The sequence below is a fragment of the Symphalangus syndactylus genome, chromosome 13, assembly GCF_028878055.3.
Source record: "Symphalangus syndactylus isolate Jambi chromosome 13, NHGRI_mSymSyn1-v2.1_pri, whole genome shotgun sequence".
NCBI lineage: Eukaryota > Metazoa > Chordata > Mammalia > Primates > Hylobatidae > Symphalangus > Symphalangus syndactylus.
The window spans coordinates 107,382,084-107,400,662 of NC_072435.2; the positions used below are offsets into that span (position 1 = coordinate 107,382,084).

An 18,579-nucleotide genomic window follows, 5' to 3' on the forward strand; every position below is an offset into this window, starting at 1 on the left:
GAACTCCTGACAGGTGATTGACCCACCTCAGCCTCCTAAAGTGCTGGGATTACAGGCATGAGCCGCTGAGCCTGGCCGGTTATTTTGAACCCTGTAACAATTGGCAGACCCTTTTATTCTGCCCCTGCTAGAGATGAGGAGACAGAGGTTCAAAGGAGTTGCGCAACTTGCTTCACACAGCTTGTCAGTGAATTCAAACCTAAATTCAGAAGATCCCAGAGCTCTTTCTACTCCATGGCATGGATCGTTAAGATCACCTCTGAGAGGTACTGGCCTCCTCACCTAGGAAAGGAGGAAGATGATGAGGCTTGTGTCACAAAGGAGAGCATGCTGTGCCCTTAAGAAGTGCATGAGCTTGTGTGATGCTTCCAGAATAATCTCTGGGATGCCCCCCTGACTGCCTCTTAGGGGGTCAGGCTCCATGAGGGGGTGTCTGCCCTGTGGTCCTGGCTGCATGTGGGGTGTTGAGCCAGCTGTGTGTCCGAGAGAGAGAGAGAGAGAGAGAGAGAGAGAGTGTGTGTGTGTGTGTGTGTGTGTGTGTGTACATATGCAAACAAGGAGGGCAGAGCTGGGGCTCAGGGCTGACCACATTTTTCCTCCTACCTGTGAGGGCAGATGTATGACTGTGTTTTGTTTTGTTTTGCTTTTGAGACGGAGTTTTGCTCTTGTTGCCCAGGCTGGAGTGCAATGGCATTATCTTGGCTCACCACAACCTCCGCCTCTCGGGTTAAAGCGATTCTCCTTCCTCAGCCTCCCAAGTAGGTGGGATTACAGGCATGCACCACTACACCTGGCTAATTTTGTGTTTTTAGTAGAGACGGGGTTTCTCCATGTTGGTCAGGCTGGTCTAGAACTCCCAACTTCAGATGATCCGCCCGCCTCGGCCTCCCAAAGTGTTGGATTACAGGCTGAGCCACTGCCCCCAGCCAGATGTCTTCCTGTTAAAATGGGGCTTTAAATTCCTCACCTAACATCGTTTGCAACAACAACAACAAAGAGCTTCCATAGACAGAGTCAGTGTCCCAGAACGGGGACTAAACAACCAAACATCTAGAATCTCACCAGTCAGTGACCCTGAAGGAGACCTCAGTCACCGCCTTTGTTAGAGAGCAAGTGGAACTAGGGTTTTTTTAAGCCTGAAAGCACATCAGTTGTGCCCTAACAATGAAAGGTTTCAGAGTAGTTGAAAGCTAAGAATTTGAATATCTTAGAGGAAGTTACGTGGCTTGAGGTGCTTCCACCGAAGATCTCAGCACCGTGAGAATGCCTGTGCTTCTGCCGGCCCCATTCCTGCCAGTGAGCCCACAGACAAGGGGCGATGAAGAACCAGGAAAAGATGGAAAGAAACGTGGAAGAGAGGAAAGCCTCAGACTGTCAGGGCGAAATCTAGGTTGAGAGTTAAGTTTTAGTTCATGCTTTGGAGAGACTGAGCCACAAGGAGCCATAATTACATTAGAGTTTCAGCACATCCAGGTGATCTTGGTCTGCAGAATTTGGTTGAGGACTGTGTGAAAGCAGTTGAGGCCGAATGTGGTGGCTCACACCTGTAATCCCAGCATTTTGGGAGGCCGACGTGGGTGGATCACTTGAGGCCAGGAGTTTGAGACCAGCCTGGCTAACATGGCAAAACCCTGTCTCCACTAAAAATACAAACATTAACCAGGCGTGGTGGTGCATGCCTGTAATCCCAGCTACTTGGGAGGCTTGAAGCAGGAGAATTGCTTGAACCCAGGAGGCAGAGGTTGCAGTGAACTGAGATGGTACCACTGCACTGCAGCTTGGGCAACAGAGAGAGACTCCGTCTCAAAAAAAAAAGCAGCTAAGGAAGGCTACTATGGTCACAAAAGACTTCCCAGAAGATGGGACTTGGGCTGGATCTTGATAGGGAAGATTTCCATAAGGAGAGAAGGCAGGACATGGGTGGAACATGTGCACCAACAGTAGGGCACCAGGGATGAGAGAGCTGCTGGTTAGGATTATGGTGAGCACCACAGACCGCAGACAAACCAGAATAAACGAACCTGTGGACCAGCGTGTCCTGCACTGAGATACACACCACGCACACCAGCAGGGACAAAGCACGTTGCCCATGCAGTATCGATGTATGTGAATGTGGATAAGTCAGCTCATTTTCTCCTTCCCCTCCCCACAACCAAGTTTACTGCTGCTCCTGGCTCCCCCATCTTGGGGAACAGCACATAGTAAGAACTTCAGCACCCCCTCCACTCCTCTCTCGCCCTCATCTCCACACAGCTACCTGTCAATTCCACCTTCACACACTCTCTGCCAACTGAGCCCTCCTCATCTCTTTGCCTCTGGCCTGCCTCCCCTCTACAACTGAGTTTCCATGCAGTTCTCAGAGGAATCCCTCGAAGGCACATGTGCAACCTCATCACTTCCAGGCTGAAAGATCTTGGTTAAGAGAAATATTAGTACAAGCTATTAAGACTTAGGAGGCAGCTGGGCATGGTGGCACATGCCTGTAGTCTCAGCATTTTGGGAGGCCAAGGTGGGCCGACTGCTTGAGCCCAGGAGTTCAAGACCAGCATGGGCAACATAAAGAGACCCTCTCTCTACAAAAAAAAAAGAAAAAAAATTAGCTGGTGCCTTAGTCTGTTTTCATGCTGCTGATAAAGACATACCTGAGACTGGGCAATTTACAAAAGAGGTTTAGGCCAGGCGCGGTGGCTCATGCCTGTAATCCCAGCACTTTGGGAGGCCAAGGCACGAGGATCACCTGAGGTCAGGAGTTCGAGACTAGCCTGGCCAACATGTTGAAACCCTGTCTCTACTAAAAAATACAAAAATTAGCCAGGTGTGGTGGCACGTCTGTAATCCTAGCTACTTGGGAGGCTGAGGAAGTCGAATCACTTGAATCTGGGAGGCGGAGGTTACAGTGAGCCAAGATCGCACCACTGCACTGCAGCCTGAGTGACAGAGCAAGACTCTGTCTCAAAAAAAAAAAAGAAAAGAAGTTTAATGGACTTATAGTTCCACATAGCTGGGGAGGCCTCACAATCATGGCAGAAGGCAAGGAGGAGCAAGTCACATCTTACATGAATGGCAGCAGGCAGAAAAAGAGCTTGTGCAGGGAAACTCCCGTTTTTAAAACCATCAGATCTCGTGAGACTCATTCACTATCAAAATAACAGTGCAGTAAAGACCTGCCCCCATAATTCAGTCACCTCCCACCAGGTTCTTCCCACAACATGTGGGAATTGTGGGAGTTACAATTCTAGATGAGATTTGGGTAGGGACGCAGTGAAACCATATCAGTCAGGCATGGTAGCATGCACCTGTAATCACAACTACTCAGGAGGCTGAGGTGGGAGGATCAATTGAGCCTGGGAGGTCGAGGCTGCAGTGAGTTGTGATTGTGCTACTGCACTCCAGCCTGGGTGACAGTGAGACCCTGGTCTTGGGGAAAAAAAACAAAAAGACTTAGGAGAAAGCTACAGTGATGAAAACAGTGTCGTACTGGCACAGGAATACAGACATCAATGACACAGAATATACGGTAGTTCAGAAATAGCTACTTACAGGCACTTAGTAGTAAAAAGATGACTGGCAGGATGTATTTGTGCCATATATGATAGACAAAATGTTAATTGCCTGGATACATATAAAGCACCTACAAATCAATTTCAGAAAGACCAACAATCCAATAGAAAAGTGAGCTAGAGACATGAGCAGCTAGTTCATAGAGGAGGAAACCTGCATGACTTCATCTAGGCAGAGATGCTCAAGCTCACTCGTAAAAGAGAAGCAAATTAATGTGGTAGTGAAATACCACTTTTTCGTCTCTCAGATTAGCAAAGCTAAAAAAAAATCCTGAAACTTCTAGTGGTGAGGGTGTAAGGAAACTCAGACATGACAGGGAGTGGGGCATAAATTAATCAAACTTCTTTAGAGGGTAATATATCTGTATTTAAATTGTAAATATTCTTTGTTCCATTTCTACTAATTTCTTTCTTTTCTTTTCTTTCTTCTTTCTTTCTTTTTTTTTTTTTTTTTTTGAGACGTAGTCTCACTCTATCACCCAGGCTGGAGTTCGGTGGCACGATCTCAGCTCTTGGCTCACTGCAACCTCCATCTCCCAGATCCAAGCAATCTCCTGCCTCACCTTCTGGAGTAGCTGGGATTACAGGCACTGCCACCATTCCTGGCTAATTGTGTGTGTGTGTGTGTGTGTGTGTGTGTGTGTAGTAGAGACAGGGTTTCACCATGTTCGCCAGGTTGGTCTCGAACTCCTGACCTCAAGTGATCCACCCGCCTCAGCTTCCCCCCAGAGTGCTGGGATTACAGGCACGAGTCACCGTGCCAGCCTCATTTCTATTAATTTCTTAAGCAAATCAAGAACATACATTGTGGCATTGTTTGTAGTGGCAAAAGATTGGAAACAACCTAAATGTCCATCATAGGAAATTCATGAAATAAAACTACCTCATGTATCCAGAGGAATACCATGGAACTGTTGAAGAGAATGGGGACATAGTCCTTGTGTGCTGTGACAAAACGATCTCCACACACAGTATTAAGGGAAAAAAAGTGCGGTGGCTCACGGTGGCTTGCGCGGTGGCTCACACCTCTAATCCCAGAACTTTGGGAGGCCGAGGTGGGCGGATCACCTAAGGTCAGGAGTTAGAGACCAGCCTGACCAATATGATGAAACCCCATCTCTACTAAAAATACAAAAATAACCAAGTGTGGTGGCATACGCCCATAATCCCAGCCACTTGGGAGGCTGAGACAGGAAAATCGTTAGAACCTGGGAGGTGGAAGTTGCAGTGAGCCCACATGGTGCCAGCCTGGGCAACAAGAGTGAAACTCCATCTAAAAAAAAAACAAAAAAAACGCAAGCTGCCCTTGGGAAGGGGAAGTGGGGCTTGCATGGCTGAATTCAGAGAAGGAAGGGAGTCTTGCTTATCAGATTATCTCTGCAGCTGATCTCCAAACCTATTTCCCTTCTTCCTGGCACACAGGGCCACTCATTTCCCAGACTCTTTTGCATGGAGGCATGGTTGTGTGATTGAAATCTAGCCAGGCGAGCAGGCTCAGACCACGGAAACCTCCCATGGGCCACCCTCCATGCCTTTTCTTCCTCTGGTTTGTGTGGAATGGTGCTGAGCCCCTAGGGCGACTTTGGTGGAATCTGGTGTTGAAATCAGACTCCCACCGCCAGGCGCGGCGGCTCACTCCTGTAATCCCAGCACTTTGGGAGGCCGAGGCAGGCGGATCACGAGGTCAGGAGATCGAGACCATCCTGGCTAACATGGTGAAACCCTGTCTCTACTGAAAATACAAAAAATTAGCCGGGCGTGGTGGCGGGTGCCTGTAGTCCCAGTTACTCGGGAGGCTGAGGCAGGAGAATGGTGTGAACCCGGAGGCAGAGCTTGTAGTGAGCCGAGATCGTGCCACTGCACTCCAGCCTGGGCGACAGAGCGAGACTCCGTCTCAAAAAAAAAAAAAGCGAATCATGCAAATCATCCTGTTCTAAACTCTGAACCACTGCTTCCAAGACCCTCCCTGCCCTGGCCCTGGCCGCCTCTCTCCCCTTGTTAATTGGGCTCCCTTCATTCTTTCCATTTCTCTAACACGTGCCAGGCGGTCCCATCTCCTGGCCTTTGCCCTTGCTGTTCCCTGACATCATTCAGGTCTCACTTGTCATTTCCTGACCGTGGTACTTATAAAAGCAGTGCCGTCTGCCCCATCCATGTCACCTCGTTCATCTCCTTCACCTCCGAAATGATCTCGCTTTTGGGTTTACGGCCGGTCTCTTCCCCTGGAGCATCAGCCGGGGAGGTCAGGGTCGCCCTGGCTCGGGCCTGTTCACATTGGGGTCAAAGGCACACATTGGGGGCTCAACCAAGGCGAGCTGCGTTCGCGGAGTCCGGTCTTTCCGCACAGGCGGAGGGCGGTGGCGGGCGCGGAGGCGTCGCGCGAGCCGGGAGGCAGCCACGGGCTGGGGAGGGGTACCTATCGCCACCCGCTCCGCCTGCATCAGCTGCGCGCCAAAGCCCGAGGATGGGGAGAGGCGGCCCCGCCCCCGGCCCGCCCCATTGGCGGCAGCGCGGGGCGGGGGCGGGGGCGGGGTCGGCTCAGTGACCCTGAGCCCCTAGCTCCGCACTCGGTCCGCTCGCTGTCCGCTAGCCCGCCGCGATGTTGCGCGCTGCCGCCCTCTTCGGACCCCGCCTGGGCCGCCGCCTCTTGTCAGCCGCCGCCACTCAGGCCGTGCCTGTCCCCAACCAGCAGCCCGAGGTCTTCTGCAATCAGGTGAGCCCACCGGCCAGGCTCGCTCTTTGTTCTCCGGCCCGAGTCCCCGCAGGCCCCTAGGAAGGCCCCGCGCCGCCGTGGGCCCCAGTGTACCCATCTGGGGCTCGAGGAGTTTGCAGAGGCTGACCTGGAAGCACATCTGCCCCTTCCTCTCCTGCAAGCATTTTAGCCCCTTCTCCGCCTCTGACAGTCCCCGTCCCATTTCCCCGTGACTTGGGCCCCCTCTCCGTCTTCGCCCAGCCTCGGTCTGTTTTCCAGCGCCAACTCTGGGGGTTCCGTTCTCCCCATGGTCCTTGGCTTTCGGGTCTCCGCAGGGTCCCCATACTCACCCACTCAGAAGACGCGGCCAAGTCTCTCTTTGCTGGAACTTTTCTGTCTTTCCCTTAGTCATCCCCTTTACCCCCTGACTCATGCCGTCATCCAAAGAGTTCAAAAGGAAAAACCAGGAAAGAGGTGATTTGCAGCCACGTTCTCCAGTTCACCACAGGCGAGGCCACGCCAGTGGGCGCTCGGCTGCTTCCATTGCTGGGAGTAGGGAATCCTGGAGGACCTTCGGCCCCAGGCAGCCGACCGCAAGGGGTGTCCGCGGCTTCCAACGCCGGCTTCGACCAAACCAAGGAGGAGCTTTCCAAGATAAAACCGATTCCCGTGGTCCATTTATTGATTGCTCAATCAGTAATACTTTGGAATATTTTTTCTTTTGATCTTTGAGTTCGGTTAAAGTTCTAGACTTCACAGAGGCTGAAACTGGTTATGAAAGAGTTTGTTTTGTTTGTGCCAGTGCATGTTGGCTGCCTTCTCTGACTTAAGCTTTTTCTCCTATAAATGGAAAAGGGCTCTGAGGGTGAGGTTCACACAGGCCCTCATCAACCAGTCACTTCATAGTTAATCACAGCTCCTGTCCTCTCTGCACAGCCTTTGTGCCTGGCACTGTTCTAAGTGTCTACCTGTTTTGCAATTTAAGGTAATTTTTACAACAGCCTCAGTAGGTAGGGACTGTAATTCTCCATTTTATAGATGAAGAGACTGAGTCACAAAGAGGTTTAGTGACTCACCTAAAGACCAAAGTCAGTGGCATAGCCGGGGTTCACAGCTGAACTTCCAGGAGTAAGCCCCTAACCAGGAGCAATCTTCCCTCCTTGGCCTCCCAAAGTGCTGGGAGTACAGGCGTGAAGCACTGAACTAAAGACAGAACTGACAGGCAATTAAGGCTAGGTGTGGTGGCTCACAGCTGTAATCCCAGCACTTTCGGAGGCCAAGGTGGGAAGATTGCTTAACCCCAGGAGTTCAAGACCAGCCTGGGCAACATAGCCAAACCCCATCTCTACAAAAACTTAAAAAAATTAGCTGGACATGGTGGTGAGCGCCTGTAGTCCCAGCTACTTGGGAGGCTGAGGCAGGAGGATTGCTTGAGCCAAGGAGTTCAAGGCTTCAGTGAGCTTTGATCTTGCCACTGCACTCCATCCTGGGCAACCCTGCAAGTATACATAGGCACCGTACAGAAATGTTCATTGCAACTTCTTTTATGTCAGTAAAAGCTTAGGAAATAAGCCAGCTTGAGCTCCATTGGGAAATAGATGAACACCTATGTTACAGTTATAGGAGGGAATAATCCTCTGCATGTAGCAGTTACAAATCATTGGCTCAACCTGTACGAATAATGTATCTCAAAAACATTATGTCAAGGAGGAAAAATGTCTGGCACTCTACACCATATGAAACCATGAAAACTGTACAAAACAAAACTTTATATTGCATGTAGATAGACAAATCTCCATAAAAAGTATGTAAGAATGTGCTGGAAGGAAAATTCTCCTTGGTGTGAGGGTGTTTACTGCCTGAGTGGGCAGGACAGGATAGGGGACAGGCAGGACAGGATAAAGCTAGTGATGAACGAGGACACTGGCTTCATTTAAATGTTTGATTTCTTTAAAAATTGGCCAGGCACGGTGGCCCACGCCTGTAATCTCAGCACTTTGGGAGGCTGAGGCGGGCAGATTGCTTGAGCACAGGAGTTCGAGACCAGCCTTACCAACATGGTGAAACCCCAACTCTGCTAAAAATAAAAATTAGCTAGGCCTGCTGGCCCACACTTGTAATCCTAGCTACTCCAGAGGCTGAGGCATGAGAATCACTTTAACCCGGGAGGCAGAGGTTGCAGTGAGCCAAGATCACACCACTGTACTCCAGCCCGGGCGACAGAGTGAGACTTTGTCTGAAAAAAAAACTCCCCCCAAAAATAAAAAAAGGCCGTGTGTGGTGGCTCACACCTGTAATCCCAGCACTTTGGGAGGCCAAGGCGGGCGGATCACCTAAGGTCAGGAGTTCGAGAAGAGCCTGGCCAACATGGTGAAACCCCGTCTCTACTAAAAATATAAAAATTAGCCAGGCGTGGTGGCCGGTGCCTGTAATTCCAGCTACTCGGGAGGCTGAGGCAGGAGAATTGCTTGAACCTGGGAGGCGGAGGTTAGTGTGAGCTGAGATCGTGCCACTGCACTCCAGCCTGGGCAACAGAGCGAAACTCTGCCTCAAAAAAAAGCAACAACAACAACAACAAAAACTTAATACCCCATGAGCAGATATTAAAAGAAAAAAGAAAAAATATAATGGTCCCCTGATGTGCCACCCCTGCAGATAATCACTGTTAACAGTGTATCTGAAGCAGAAATTTGCTTTTTCTTGTTTGCCTGGGAGATTCTTACAGAATGAGCCAAAACCTGTGTTTTGGAGTGACTTCGTGCTGACTGAATCTCCCTGTTGATTGTACAGGTTAATGATTTCTTTAGGAGTTTTCTTTGTTTTTGTTTTTGTTTTTGAGATGGAGTCTCACTCTGTCACCCAGGCTGGAGTGCAGTGGCACGATCACGGCTCACTGCAACCTCCGCCTCCCAGGTTCAAGCGATTCTCCTGCCTCAGCCTCCTGAGTAGCTGGGATTACGGGTGCCGCCACCATGCCCAGCTAATTTTGTATTTTTAGTAGAGTTGGGGTTTCACCATGTTGGCCAGGCTAGTCTCAAACTCCTGACCTTGTGATCCACCTGCCTTGGCCTCCCATAGTGCTGGGATTACAGGTGTGAGCCACCACGCCCAGCCTCTTTTTTTTGGGGTTTTTTTTTTTGGGACAGGGTCTTGCTCTGTTGCCCAGGCTGGAGTGCAGTGGCATGATCTTAACTCACTGCAACCTCAAACTCTTGGGCTGAAGCGATCCTCCTGCTTCAGCCACTAGAGGCACTGGGATTACAGGCATGGGCCACCACGTCCAGCTAGGAGTTTTAAGAGCCTCTATAGAAATAGATTTAGGTGGCCAGGCATGGCGGCTCACGTCTTGGCATGAGAGTGAGGCCTAGCGACAGAGTGAGACTCCGTCTCAAAAAAAAAAAAAAAAAAAAAAAGAAATAGATTTAGGCAGGCTGGGCGTGGTGGCTCATGCCTGTAATCCCAGCACTTTGGGAGGCCGAGGTGGGCGAATCACCTCAGGTCAGGAGTTCGAGACCAGCCTGACCAATATGATGAAACCCCGTCTCTACTAAAAATACAAAAATTAGCCGGTGTGGTGGCATGTGCCTGTAATCCTAGCTACCTGGGAGGCTGAGACAGGAGAAACGCTTGAACCCGGGAGGTGGAGGTTGTGGTGAGCTAAGATCGCGCCATTGCACTCCAGCCTGGGAAATGAGTGAAACTCCGTCTCAAAAAAAAAAGAAATAGATTTGGCAACCCAGAGAGTCTGGGGGTGTCACTGGGCCCCACCTTGGTTACCTCTGCTTCTAATAACATGGGTTTTTTTTGTTTTGTTTTGTTTTGTTTTGTTTTGTTTTGTTTGAGATGGAGTCTTGCTATGTCGCCCAGGCTGGAGTGCAGTGGCGTGATCTCGGCTCACTGCAAACTCTGCCTCGCGGATTCATGCCATTCTCCTGCCGCAGCCTCCCGAGTAGCTTGGGACTACAGGCGCCCGCCACCATGCCTGGCTAATTTTTTTTGTATTTTTAGTAGAGACAGGGTTTCACCATGTTAGCCAGGATGGTCTCAATCTCCTGACTTCGTGATCCGCTTGCCTCTCGGCCTCCCAAAGTGCAGGGGATTACAGGCGTAAGCCACCACGCCCTGCCCATGTTTTTAATCAGAGAACACAAATGGGCATTCCGTAATTCCTGCCTGCCCAGAATCTGTGGGACACACTTGAGTTTCAGGTGACGGGGCTATAATAATGTTTATGTTCCTGAGGTAAAGTTGAGTTGAGAATGTACATGTGTGGACAAGTGTATGTATCCCCTCCTCCAGTAATCATGATTATTCATCACCTATTTTCCATCAGGCCCTCTACTGAGGACTTCTACCTGCATTTCACCCTTCATCCTACCCGCAACTCTATAAGCCTGGTAGTATTGCTGTCCCGTCTTGCAGGTGAGGAAACTGAGGCTCAGGGAGGTCAAGTTCACATTAAGTGTAACTAAGGGCATGTGTGTGAAGGTTAGGCAGGGCAGAATTTGAAGCCCACTTTCAAACTTATAACTTAATATGAACTTGACCTCCCTGACTAATGATCAGACCATAAGAATGTATTAATAAACATTTAAGGGACAAATGAATAGAATTTTAAAATCAGAGAGGAGGAGCCATGTTTGTATTGTTCACTTTTGCATTCCTGGCACCTAGCACCTTGGCATAGGATCACTGTTGGGTAAATATTTATTGAATAATGAATGATTGCCATTTACGAAACCACATTTACAGTTTTGTGCTCCAGAAGTGAGGTAAAGGGTTGCTTAATGGGAACCCAGTATTTCTACTCAAAAGGGCCTTATTGCAAAGTATTTGGAAGTTTAAAAGAGTGGGAACGTGGAGACGCATAGGGAGTGGTGAAATTGGCCCAGGGAAAGTCCATTGCAGCAAGATAGAGGTTGCCAAACCGTAAGCAGAACGACAAGTTGAAACTGTGCCTGTCTGGCAATAGTCCAGAGTAGAATCGAACCTCCCATCTTTGAAGTGGTGAAAAAAGGTCCTGGGGTGGGGGAGTGGGGCGGAGGGCTGGCGTCGTCTGCCTGGGTTAGTCTTGGTTTGGGAGTGTCCCGAGCAAGCCTGGGGAGATGGCTGCCCCTTGCCTTGATCCCCAACTAACCTGGGGTTCTGGATGATGTGTGGGGAAGAGAGAATGTGTGTGGCATTCCGTGTTTGTCTTGAACTTTACTCCCTGGAATCTTATAATACAAGCAATGGCATCTGCTTTCCATCGGACATAATCACCTAACCGCAGATTAGCAAGTGAAAGAGCACATGCCGTTGGGATCATCCCAGGCTGCACTCTTTGGGAAAATACGGTGTTCCAGGGACGGGGATTTCCTAGGTAACATGCCCAGTTCTTTCATGCATCAAAGCTTGAACTGAAATCTTTCTAGAATGTGTCTTGCCTCCTTAAATCAGAACTACTGAACACAGTTTAGCCTTTCACTGGAGACCCTGGGCAGATGATAACCACCCATTGTCATGAGGTCTCGGGGTGGTGGCCAGAATTTCATTCTCTCCTGGCCTTGGTCTGGCCTCCGCCCCCAAGGTCCAGTTGTCCTGCTCTGGGCACTGACCCTGCCCCAGCTTCTGAGTCCCTCGACCACCACAATCACCACTAAGTCTCTGCCTGGCATGGAGAACAAGATATCCAAGGTGAAGAAGGATCCTGTTACCCTCTAACTCAGTAGTTCTAATTTCTACACTGTAATCTGCCCCATGTTTGCAAAAACGCATGTGAAAGGGTTCGCCGCAGCTGTCGCTGGGATGGTGATCACTGTCCTGAAAGTGCATTTGTAGGAAATCGTTAAATAAACCATGGCCTGACCGTGCTGAGGAATGCTGTGTGGCTTAACATGAGGCAGAGCTGCCTGTGGAATAATGTTCAAGAGAAACTGAGAAAAGCAAGTTAGCAAATAGCAAGTCTATTACCCCCACTTAGAAAGGACACGGCAGTGTCCCGGTTCTCTGGTCTCCTGGGTCCTCCCAGCATCAAGTGCAGATCCTGGCACACAGCGGGTAGAATCGCAAGCCCCCCGCTCTCCCCTCACCTACACCCTGCAGCCATATCGGCCCATTCAGTTCCTCCTGTCCCCAGGCTCTTCCTAGCAGTCACCCTTCAGACTCCTCAGCTGGCCAAGCCTCCTTCCGCTTCTCACTTGCTTGGTTTTGCTTGTTTACCGCGCCCTCTCCTCACCAAGACTTCAGCTCCCAGAAGCCAGGACTTGGCTGTTGGACTCCCTGTGCTGGAGTGGCCAGGGCTGTAAGTGAAAGCTTATGGAATGCGTGGGTGAATGAATCCAACTTTTACAAAACAAAGTGAGACGTATTTATTAAAATATGTAGGAATTAGAGTTTTTTGATAGAAAATCTTTATGTTTTGCCAACAGTCTAGATTGAAAGTGTCAACTCCAGACATCACTCTGCTTCTGGAAACTATAAAGAGGAAGTGGGAGCTAGGACACCCCCCCACCCCGCCCCACCCAAGAGCGTCCGGGTTAAGTGTGTTGTGTAAGTCGAGCTTCGGGTTTCGGGTCAGGAGGTTATAAAGCATTTGGCCCAGAGTCTGCCCTGGTGTTTATTCAGGGGAACTGCTCCTCACTTGAAGCAGAACTTTGGCAGAGACTCAGTGTGAGAACAGTTCCTACCCAGTCCCCCACCGGGGAGGGAGGCCACTGAGTCTGGCTCTAGGAGAAGGGAAATGGGAAATGTAAACCAGAGGAAGTTTCCAGGGTCCTACTCGGCAGACCCAGGTATATCTTATCAGTGGAGAAGGGAGGATGGGTTGTTGAAAGTGCAGCCTGATTCAAGGGTGAAGGGTGACTGAGAACATTCTAGGCTTTGAAAGGCAAACATGCTAGGGAGTGGTCTTTCCAGGATCCTAATCTAAATCAGAGGGGCCAGCCCAGCGAGGAAGGGGTGGGGCTGGTGAGATTTTAGCCAGACTGGCCCACCTCTCCCCTTCCTACTTCCTGATCTTTGCAAAATAAAGTTTAAAATCCAGGGCAATTTAGTATGCTTTGGTGCAGGGAACAACATAAAGAGTATATACCTGGCCCTCGCTCCTAAGAATCTTTAAGCTACGAGACCTGCAGGATCTAGAACACTGCAGGACCCCCTGCGGGCAAGGTCCTAGCTTAGGAACTGTACACTCGTTATTGCATTTAACCTTCACATCGGCCCCCAGAAGTATTCGATGAGGCATCTGGGAAGTGAAGGGATTTGCCCAGGGTCAAATCTGTGAGGGATGGAGTCAGAATTCAAACCCAGGCCGGGCATGGTGGCTCACAGCTGTAATCCCAGCACTTTGGGAGTCCGAGGCAGGAGGATCACTTGAGCACAGAAGTTTGGGACCAGCCTGGCCAACGTGGTGAAAGCCCATCTCTACAAAAAATATAAAACCCACCTTTAAAAAAAATTCAAAACCAGATCTGTTTGGCTTTGAGGTTGGTGCTTTTTACAACATGCAGAATAAATTTTTTTTTTTTTTTTTGAGACTCTATTGCCCAGGCTGGAGTACAGTTGTGCAATCTTGGCTCACTGCAACCTCCATCTCCTAGGTTCAAGCAATTCTCCTGCCTCAGCCTGTCGAGTAGCTGGGATTACAGGCAAGTGATACCACGCCCAACTAATTTTTGTATTTTCAGTAGAGACGGGGTTTCAACATGTTGTCCAGGCTGGTCTCGAACACCTGACCTCAAATGATCCACCTGCCTTGGCCTCCCAAAGTGCTGGGATTACAGGGATAAGCTACTGTGCCTGGCTCAGAATCAAAATTTGAAATCAACCTGTGTTGAGTCAGTAAGTAAACCATAAAGATGGAGATTCGGGAATCAGAATTCCAACCTCCTTGAAGGCAGACCTGGGCTATGGCTGGAGGTTGGAGTTGGAAGAACTGAGGAAAAAACACAGGCCTTGGAGTCCCAAAGACCTGGCTTCAAATCCTGGCTCTGCCTTTGCTGCTGTGTGACCTAGAGCCAAGTGGCTGGACTCTTCTGTGCCCAGCATCCTCTGCTGTGAACTGGAGAGGATGAAGTTCACCTCCTAGGTTTGCTATGAGGTTTAAATGAGAACAATCCAAGTACACAGAACCGCTGGTGCGGGGCTGCTTCTTGAGGGGTAGCTAGGGAATGTTAGCCATGTCCATGACACGCAGAGGGCTGAGTGGACTTCCTCCCTGGGTGGGGGAGGAAGGAGAAGCTTGGGGATAGTACAAGGCCAACCAGACCAACTTCCACCCAGCCCAGCCTGGTGCTTCTCTGTACTCTCCTAACCCTGCTGACCCAAGTGCTTTGCTGCGAGGCAGTTGTGTGTGAGGCATGAACCCTGAGCCTGTGCTGCAGGGGGAAGGAGAGAAGGATGCTCACCCAGTGGCTGCAGGCTGCCTGCCCGCCCCCCACACCTGTGAGCCCCCATCTTCCAGCAGGCAGACCCGGGAACTCCCTTCTCCTCCATGGGCACCTCGAGGATGAGCTGACTTTCAGAGTCGGGGAGTAAACACCAGGGCCTGCTGCCCAGGCACGGCATAGTCCAACTTGAACTTACGTCTGGCAGTCTCCTGGCTTTGAACCTGAGCTCTTTGTTGCCACACCTGTCCCCACAATGGAAATGACCCAGCCCTCCCGTGGAAAGAGAGAAGGGTGCCATTTCCCTAAAAATTAACGATTGACTAACTAATATGAAACCACACAAGCAGGCCTCCAGAACCTCAGTTAATGTTTACCCATGTTTTTCTCTGGTGCCAAGAGCCTTTCCTGTGGGTGCACAGCTGCGGATTCCACCATAGAGATTATGTGGAACAAATTTCAGCCTAGGAACATGATTCCTGCTAGGCCCTTACCTGAGCAACTCCTTCCTGGGGTACTCTGTTTCCACCCTGCCTCGTCACGGCATTGGGCATTCACACCATGCTTGGCACAGAGACTTCAGACCCTCAAACAGCTTTATAAAGGGGGCTCTAGGGTGATTCCCACCCTACAGATGAGGAAACAAAGACACAGGTGAGGTCCTTGTCCCATGTGACAAAATCAGGAGCAAAAGAGCCCATATTCGTCCAGGTGCGGTGGCTCACGCCTGTAATCCCAGCACTTTGGGAGGCCAAGGCAGATGGATCACTTGAGGTCAGGAGTTCAAGACCAGCCTGGACAACATGGTGAAACCCCATCTCTACTAGTAATACAAAAATTAGCTGGGCATGGTAGCAGGCACCTGTAATCCCAGCTACTCGGGAGGCTGAGGCAGGAGAATCGCTTGAACCTGAGAAGCAGAGGTTGCAGTGAGCCAGGATCACTCCATTGCACTCCAGCCTGGGGGAAAGGAGCCAGACTTTGTCTAAAAAAAAAAAAAAAAAAGTCCGTCACGCCTGTAATCCCAGCACTTTGGGAGGACGAGACGGGCGGATCACAAGGTCAGGAGATTGAGACCATCCTGGCTAACTCGGTGAAACCCCGTCTCTACTAAAAATACAGAAAAATTAGCCGGGCGTGGTGGCAGGCGCCTATAGTCCCAGCTACTTGGGAGGCTGAGGCAGGAGAATGGTGTGAACCTGGGAGGTGGAGCTTGCAGTGAGCTGAGATTGTGCCACTGCACTCCAGCCTGGGCGACAGAATGAGACTCCGTCTCAGGAAAAAAAAAAAAAAGCCCATATTCGTCCAGATTCTTTTTTTTTTTCAAGAGTCTTTTTCTGTCACCCAGGCTGGAGTGCAGTGGTGCAATCACGGCTCACTGCAGCCTCAACCTCCCAGGCTCAAGTGGTCCTCCCACCTCAGCCTCCTGAGTAGCTGGGACTATAGGCACACAACCACACCTGGCTAATTTTTCATTTTTTGAGGAGAGAGGGTCTCATTATGTTACCCATGTTGGTTTCGAATTCCTGAGCTCAAGCAATCCTCCCCGCTTGGCCTCCCAAAGTGTTGGGATTACAGGCGTGAGCCACTGCGCCCGGCCACCCAGATTCTTGTCTTGAACCTCTGCTCCTTTTTGTGTTTTTTTTTTTTTTTTTTTGAGACAGGGTCTTGCTCTGTCACCCAGGCTGGAGGCAGTGGTGTGATCATGGCTCACTGCAGCCTCAATCTCCCAGCCTCAAGCAAGTGATCCTTCCATCTCAGCCTCCTAAGTAGCTGGGACTACAGGCGCACGCTACCACACTTGGCTAATTTTTCATTTTTTGTGGAGATAGAGGTCTCACTATGTTACTCAGGTTAGTCTCAAATTCCTCAGCTCAAGCAATTGTCACGCCTTGGCCTCCGAAAGTGCTGGGACTACAGGTGTGAGCCACTGTGCCAGGCCAAATGTCTCCTTTTGACCAGTGAGCCTGGCCACCCCTCCCCAGCCCTGTTGTGAGCCTTGCTCCAGGCTTTGCTTGGCAGCTCAGTATTCTTTATGGTCCAACACTCTGGCCCAGAGTGACCACGGATGTCTCACTGGAGTTCTAGGCCAGGGCCAGGACATGCAGGGATGCTGGAGCCAAAGGGACCCCCAAGGAAGGCAGGCAGAGAGGCAGATGTCTTTGCCTTCATGTCACCTGTAGCCTTTGCCCCAGCACTGGCGAGGTGACAATGGACCCTGCCAGGAGACTGGTTTACCAAGCCCAAAAGAAACAGCTTGCTAGGAGATGTCTTCTCTGCACTCCCCAAGACCATCGCCCAGAGCCTGGAAAGCAGAGGGCAAACTCTGGCACTTTATTTATGTTTTTATTTTTATTTTTATTTTTTGAGACGGAGTTTCACTCTTGTTGCCCAGGCTGGAGTGCAATGGCATGATCTTGGTTCACTGCAACCTCTGCCTCCCGGGTTCTAGCGATTCTCCTGCCTCAGCCTCCCGAGTAGCTGGGACTACAGGCGCCCGCCACCACACCTGGCTAATTTTTTGTATTTTTAGTAGAGATGGGGTTTCACCGTGTTGGCCAGACTGGTCTCAAACTCCGAACCTAAGGTGATCCGCCCACCCCAGCCTCCCAAAGTGCTAGGATTACAGGCACGAGCACCGCGCGCAGCCTTGCACTTTAATAGGTGACTTTAGGTAATAGGTAAGGACCCTTCTTTTTTTTTTTTTTTTTTTTTTTTGAGTCAGAGTCTGGCTCTGTCCCCCAGGCTGGAGTGCAGTGGCACCATCTCGGCTCACTGCAAGCTCCGCCTCCCGGGTTCACACCATTCTCCTGCCTCAGCCTCCCGAGTAGCTGGGACTACAGGCGCCCGCCACCACGCCCTGCTAATTTTTTTGTATTTTTAGTAGAGACAGGGTTTCACTATGTTGGCCAGGATGGTCTCGAACTCCTGACCTCGTGATCCGCCCACCTCGGCCTCCCAAAGTGCTAGGATTACAGGCTTGAGCCACTGCGCCCGGCCAGGACCCTTCTTCTGAGCAAATGGAGGGGCTTTAGCTCTCTGACATTGGCCTCATGAGGAAGGAAGTCTTTCCCCCAGATGTGGCTTGGTTGGGTGATGGCCTGGTCTGAATTACATTATAGAGGCGGAACCGTCCTGGGACCCGCCCTCCTCCCTGACCCCGTTTTTTGTCACTTCCTTTCTGGTTCACCAGTAATTCTGGCCACCTTTGCTTTTTCTCAAATCTAACAGACTTATTCCTGCCCTGGGGCCTTTGCACTTGCTATTCCATAGCCTGGACTGCTGGTCCTCCGGCTCTTCCTGTGGACCCCTCCATTTCATCATTCAGGACTCAGTCAAATGTCTGCTCCTCAGGGCGACCTGCCCCTACCACCACGGCTGGAGTTCTCTACTCCCCACCTTAGTCACCTTCTCTGGATCCTGTTCTTCCCTTCACCTTCATCTGTACAGTCTGAGGTGGTCTTCCATGTTTGATTGCCTCTTTATTTCCTGGGCACCACGAGAGCATGGTCTTTGTTGGCTTTTGGCTCTACTGTGTCCTCAGCCCTAGAACTGTGCCTGGCCCATTGCAGGTGTTCATTAAGTATTTGCTGAGTGACTGAAATAATAATCTAAGTATGGGCATGGTGACTCACGCCTGCAATCCCAGGACCTTGGGTGGCTGAGGAGGGAGTATCGTTTGAGTCCAGCCTGGGGAACACAGAGGGACCTCGTCTCTACAAGAAATACAAAAATTAGCCAGGCATAGTGGCATGTGCCTATGAGTCCCAGCTACTCAGGAAGCTGAGGCAGGAGGATCGCTTGAGCTTGGGAGGAAGAGGCTGCAGGGAGCCGTGATCGCGCCACTGCACTCCAGCCTAGGCAACGGAGTGAGACCCTGTCTCAAAAAAGAAAAAAAAAAAACAAAAAAAGAATAATTTAGTTCTCACAACAAATTTGTGTGGGAGTGGAATAGAATGAA

The 18,579-nt window shown here is 50.4% G+C and overlaps 1 protein-coding gene across 3 annotated transcripts in view; it reads left to right on the forward strand.

Annotated features, from left to right (window-relative positions):
* Window positions 1-6,063: 6,063 nt before the first annotated feature.
* ALDH2 (aldehyde dehydrogenase 2 family member) overlaps window positions 6,064-18,579 on the forward strand; it is a 38,787-nt gene continuing 26,271 nt past the window's right edge. For 2 of the 3 annotated variants that reach the window (XM_063614488.1, XM_055238718.2), the window contains exon 1: window positions 6,097-6,273. In XM_063614488.1, the coding sequence (XP_063470558.1) occupies window positions 6,160-6,273 (114 nt within the window). In that variant the 5' untranslated portion in view covers window positions 6,097-6,159. Of the gene's footprint in view, window positions 6,274-18,579 lie in introns of all 3 variants that reach the window. The other variant, XM_055238717.2, reaches the window with a different exon arrangement.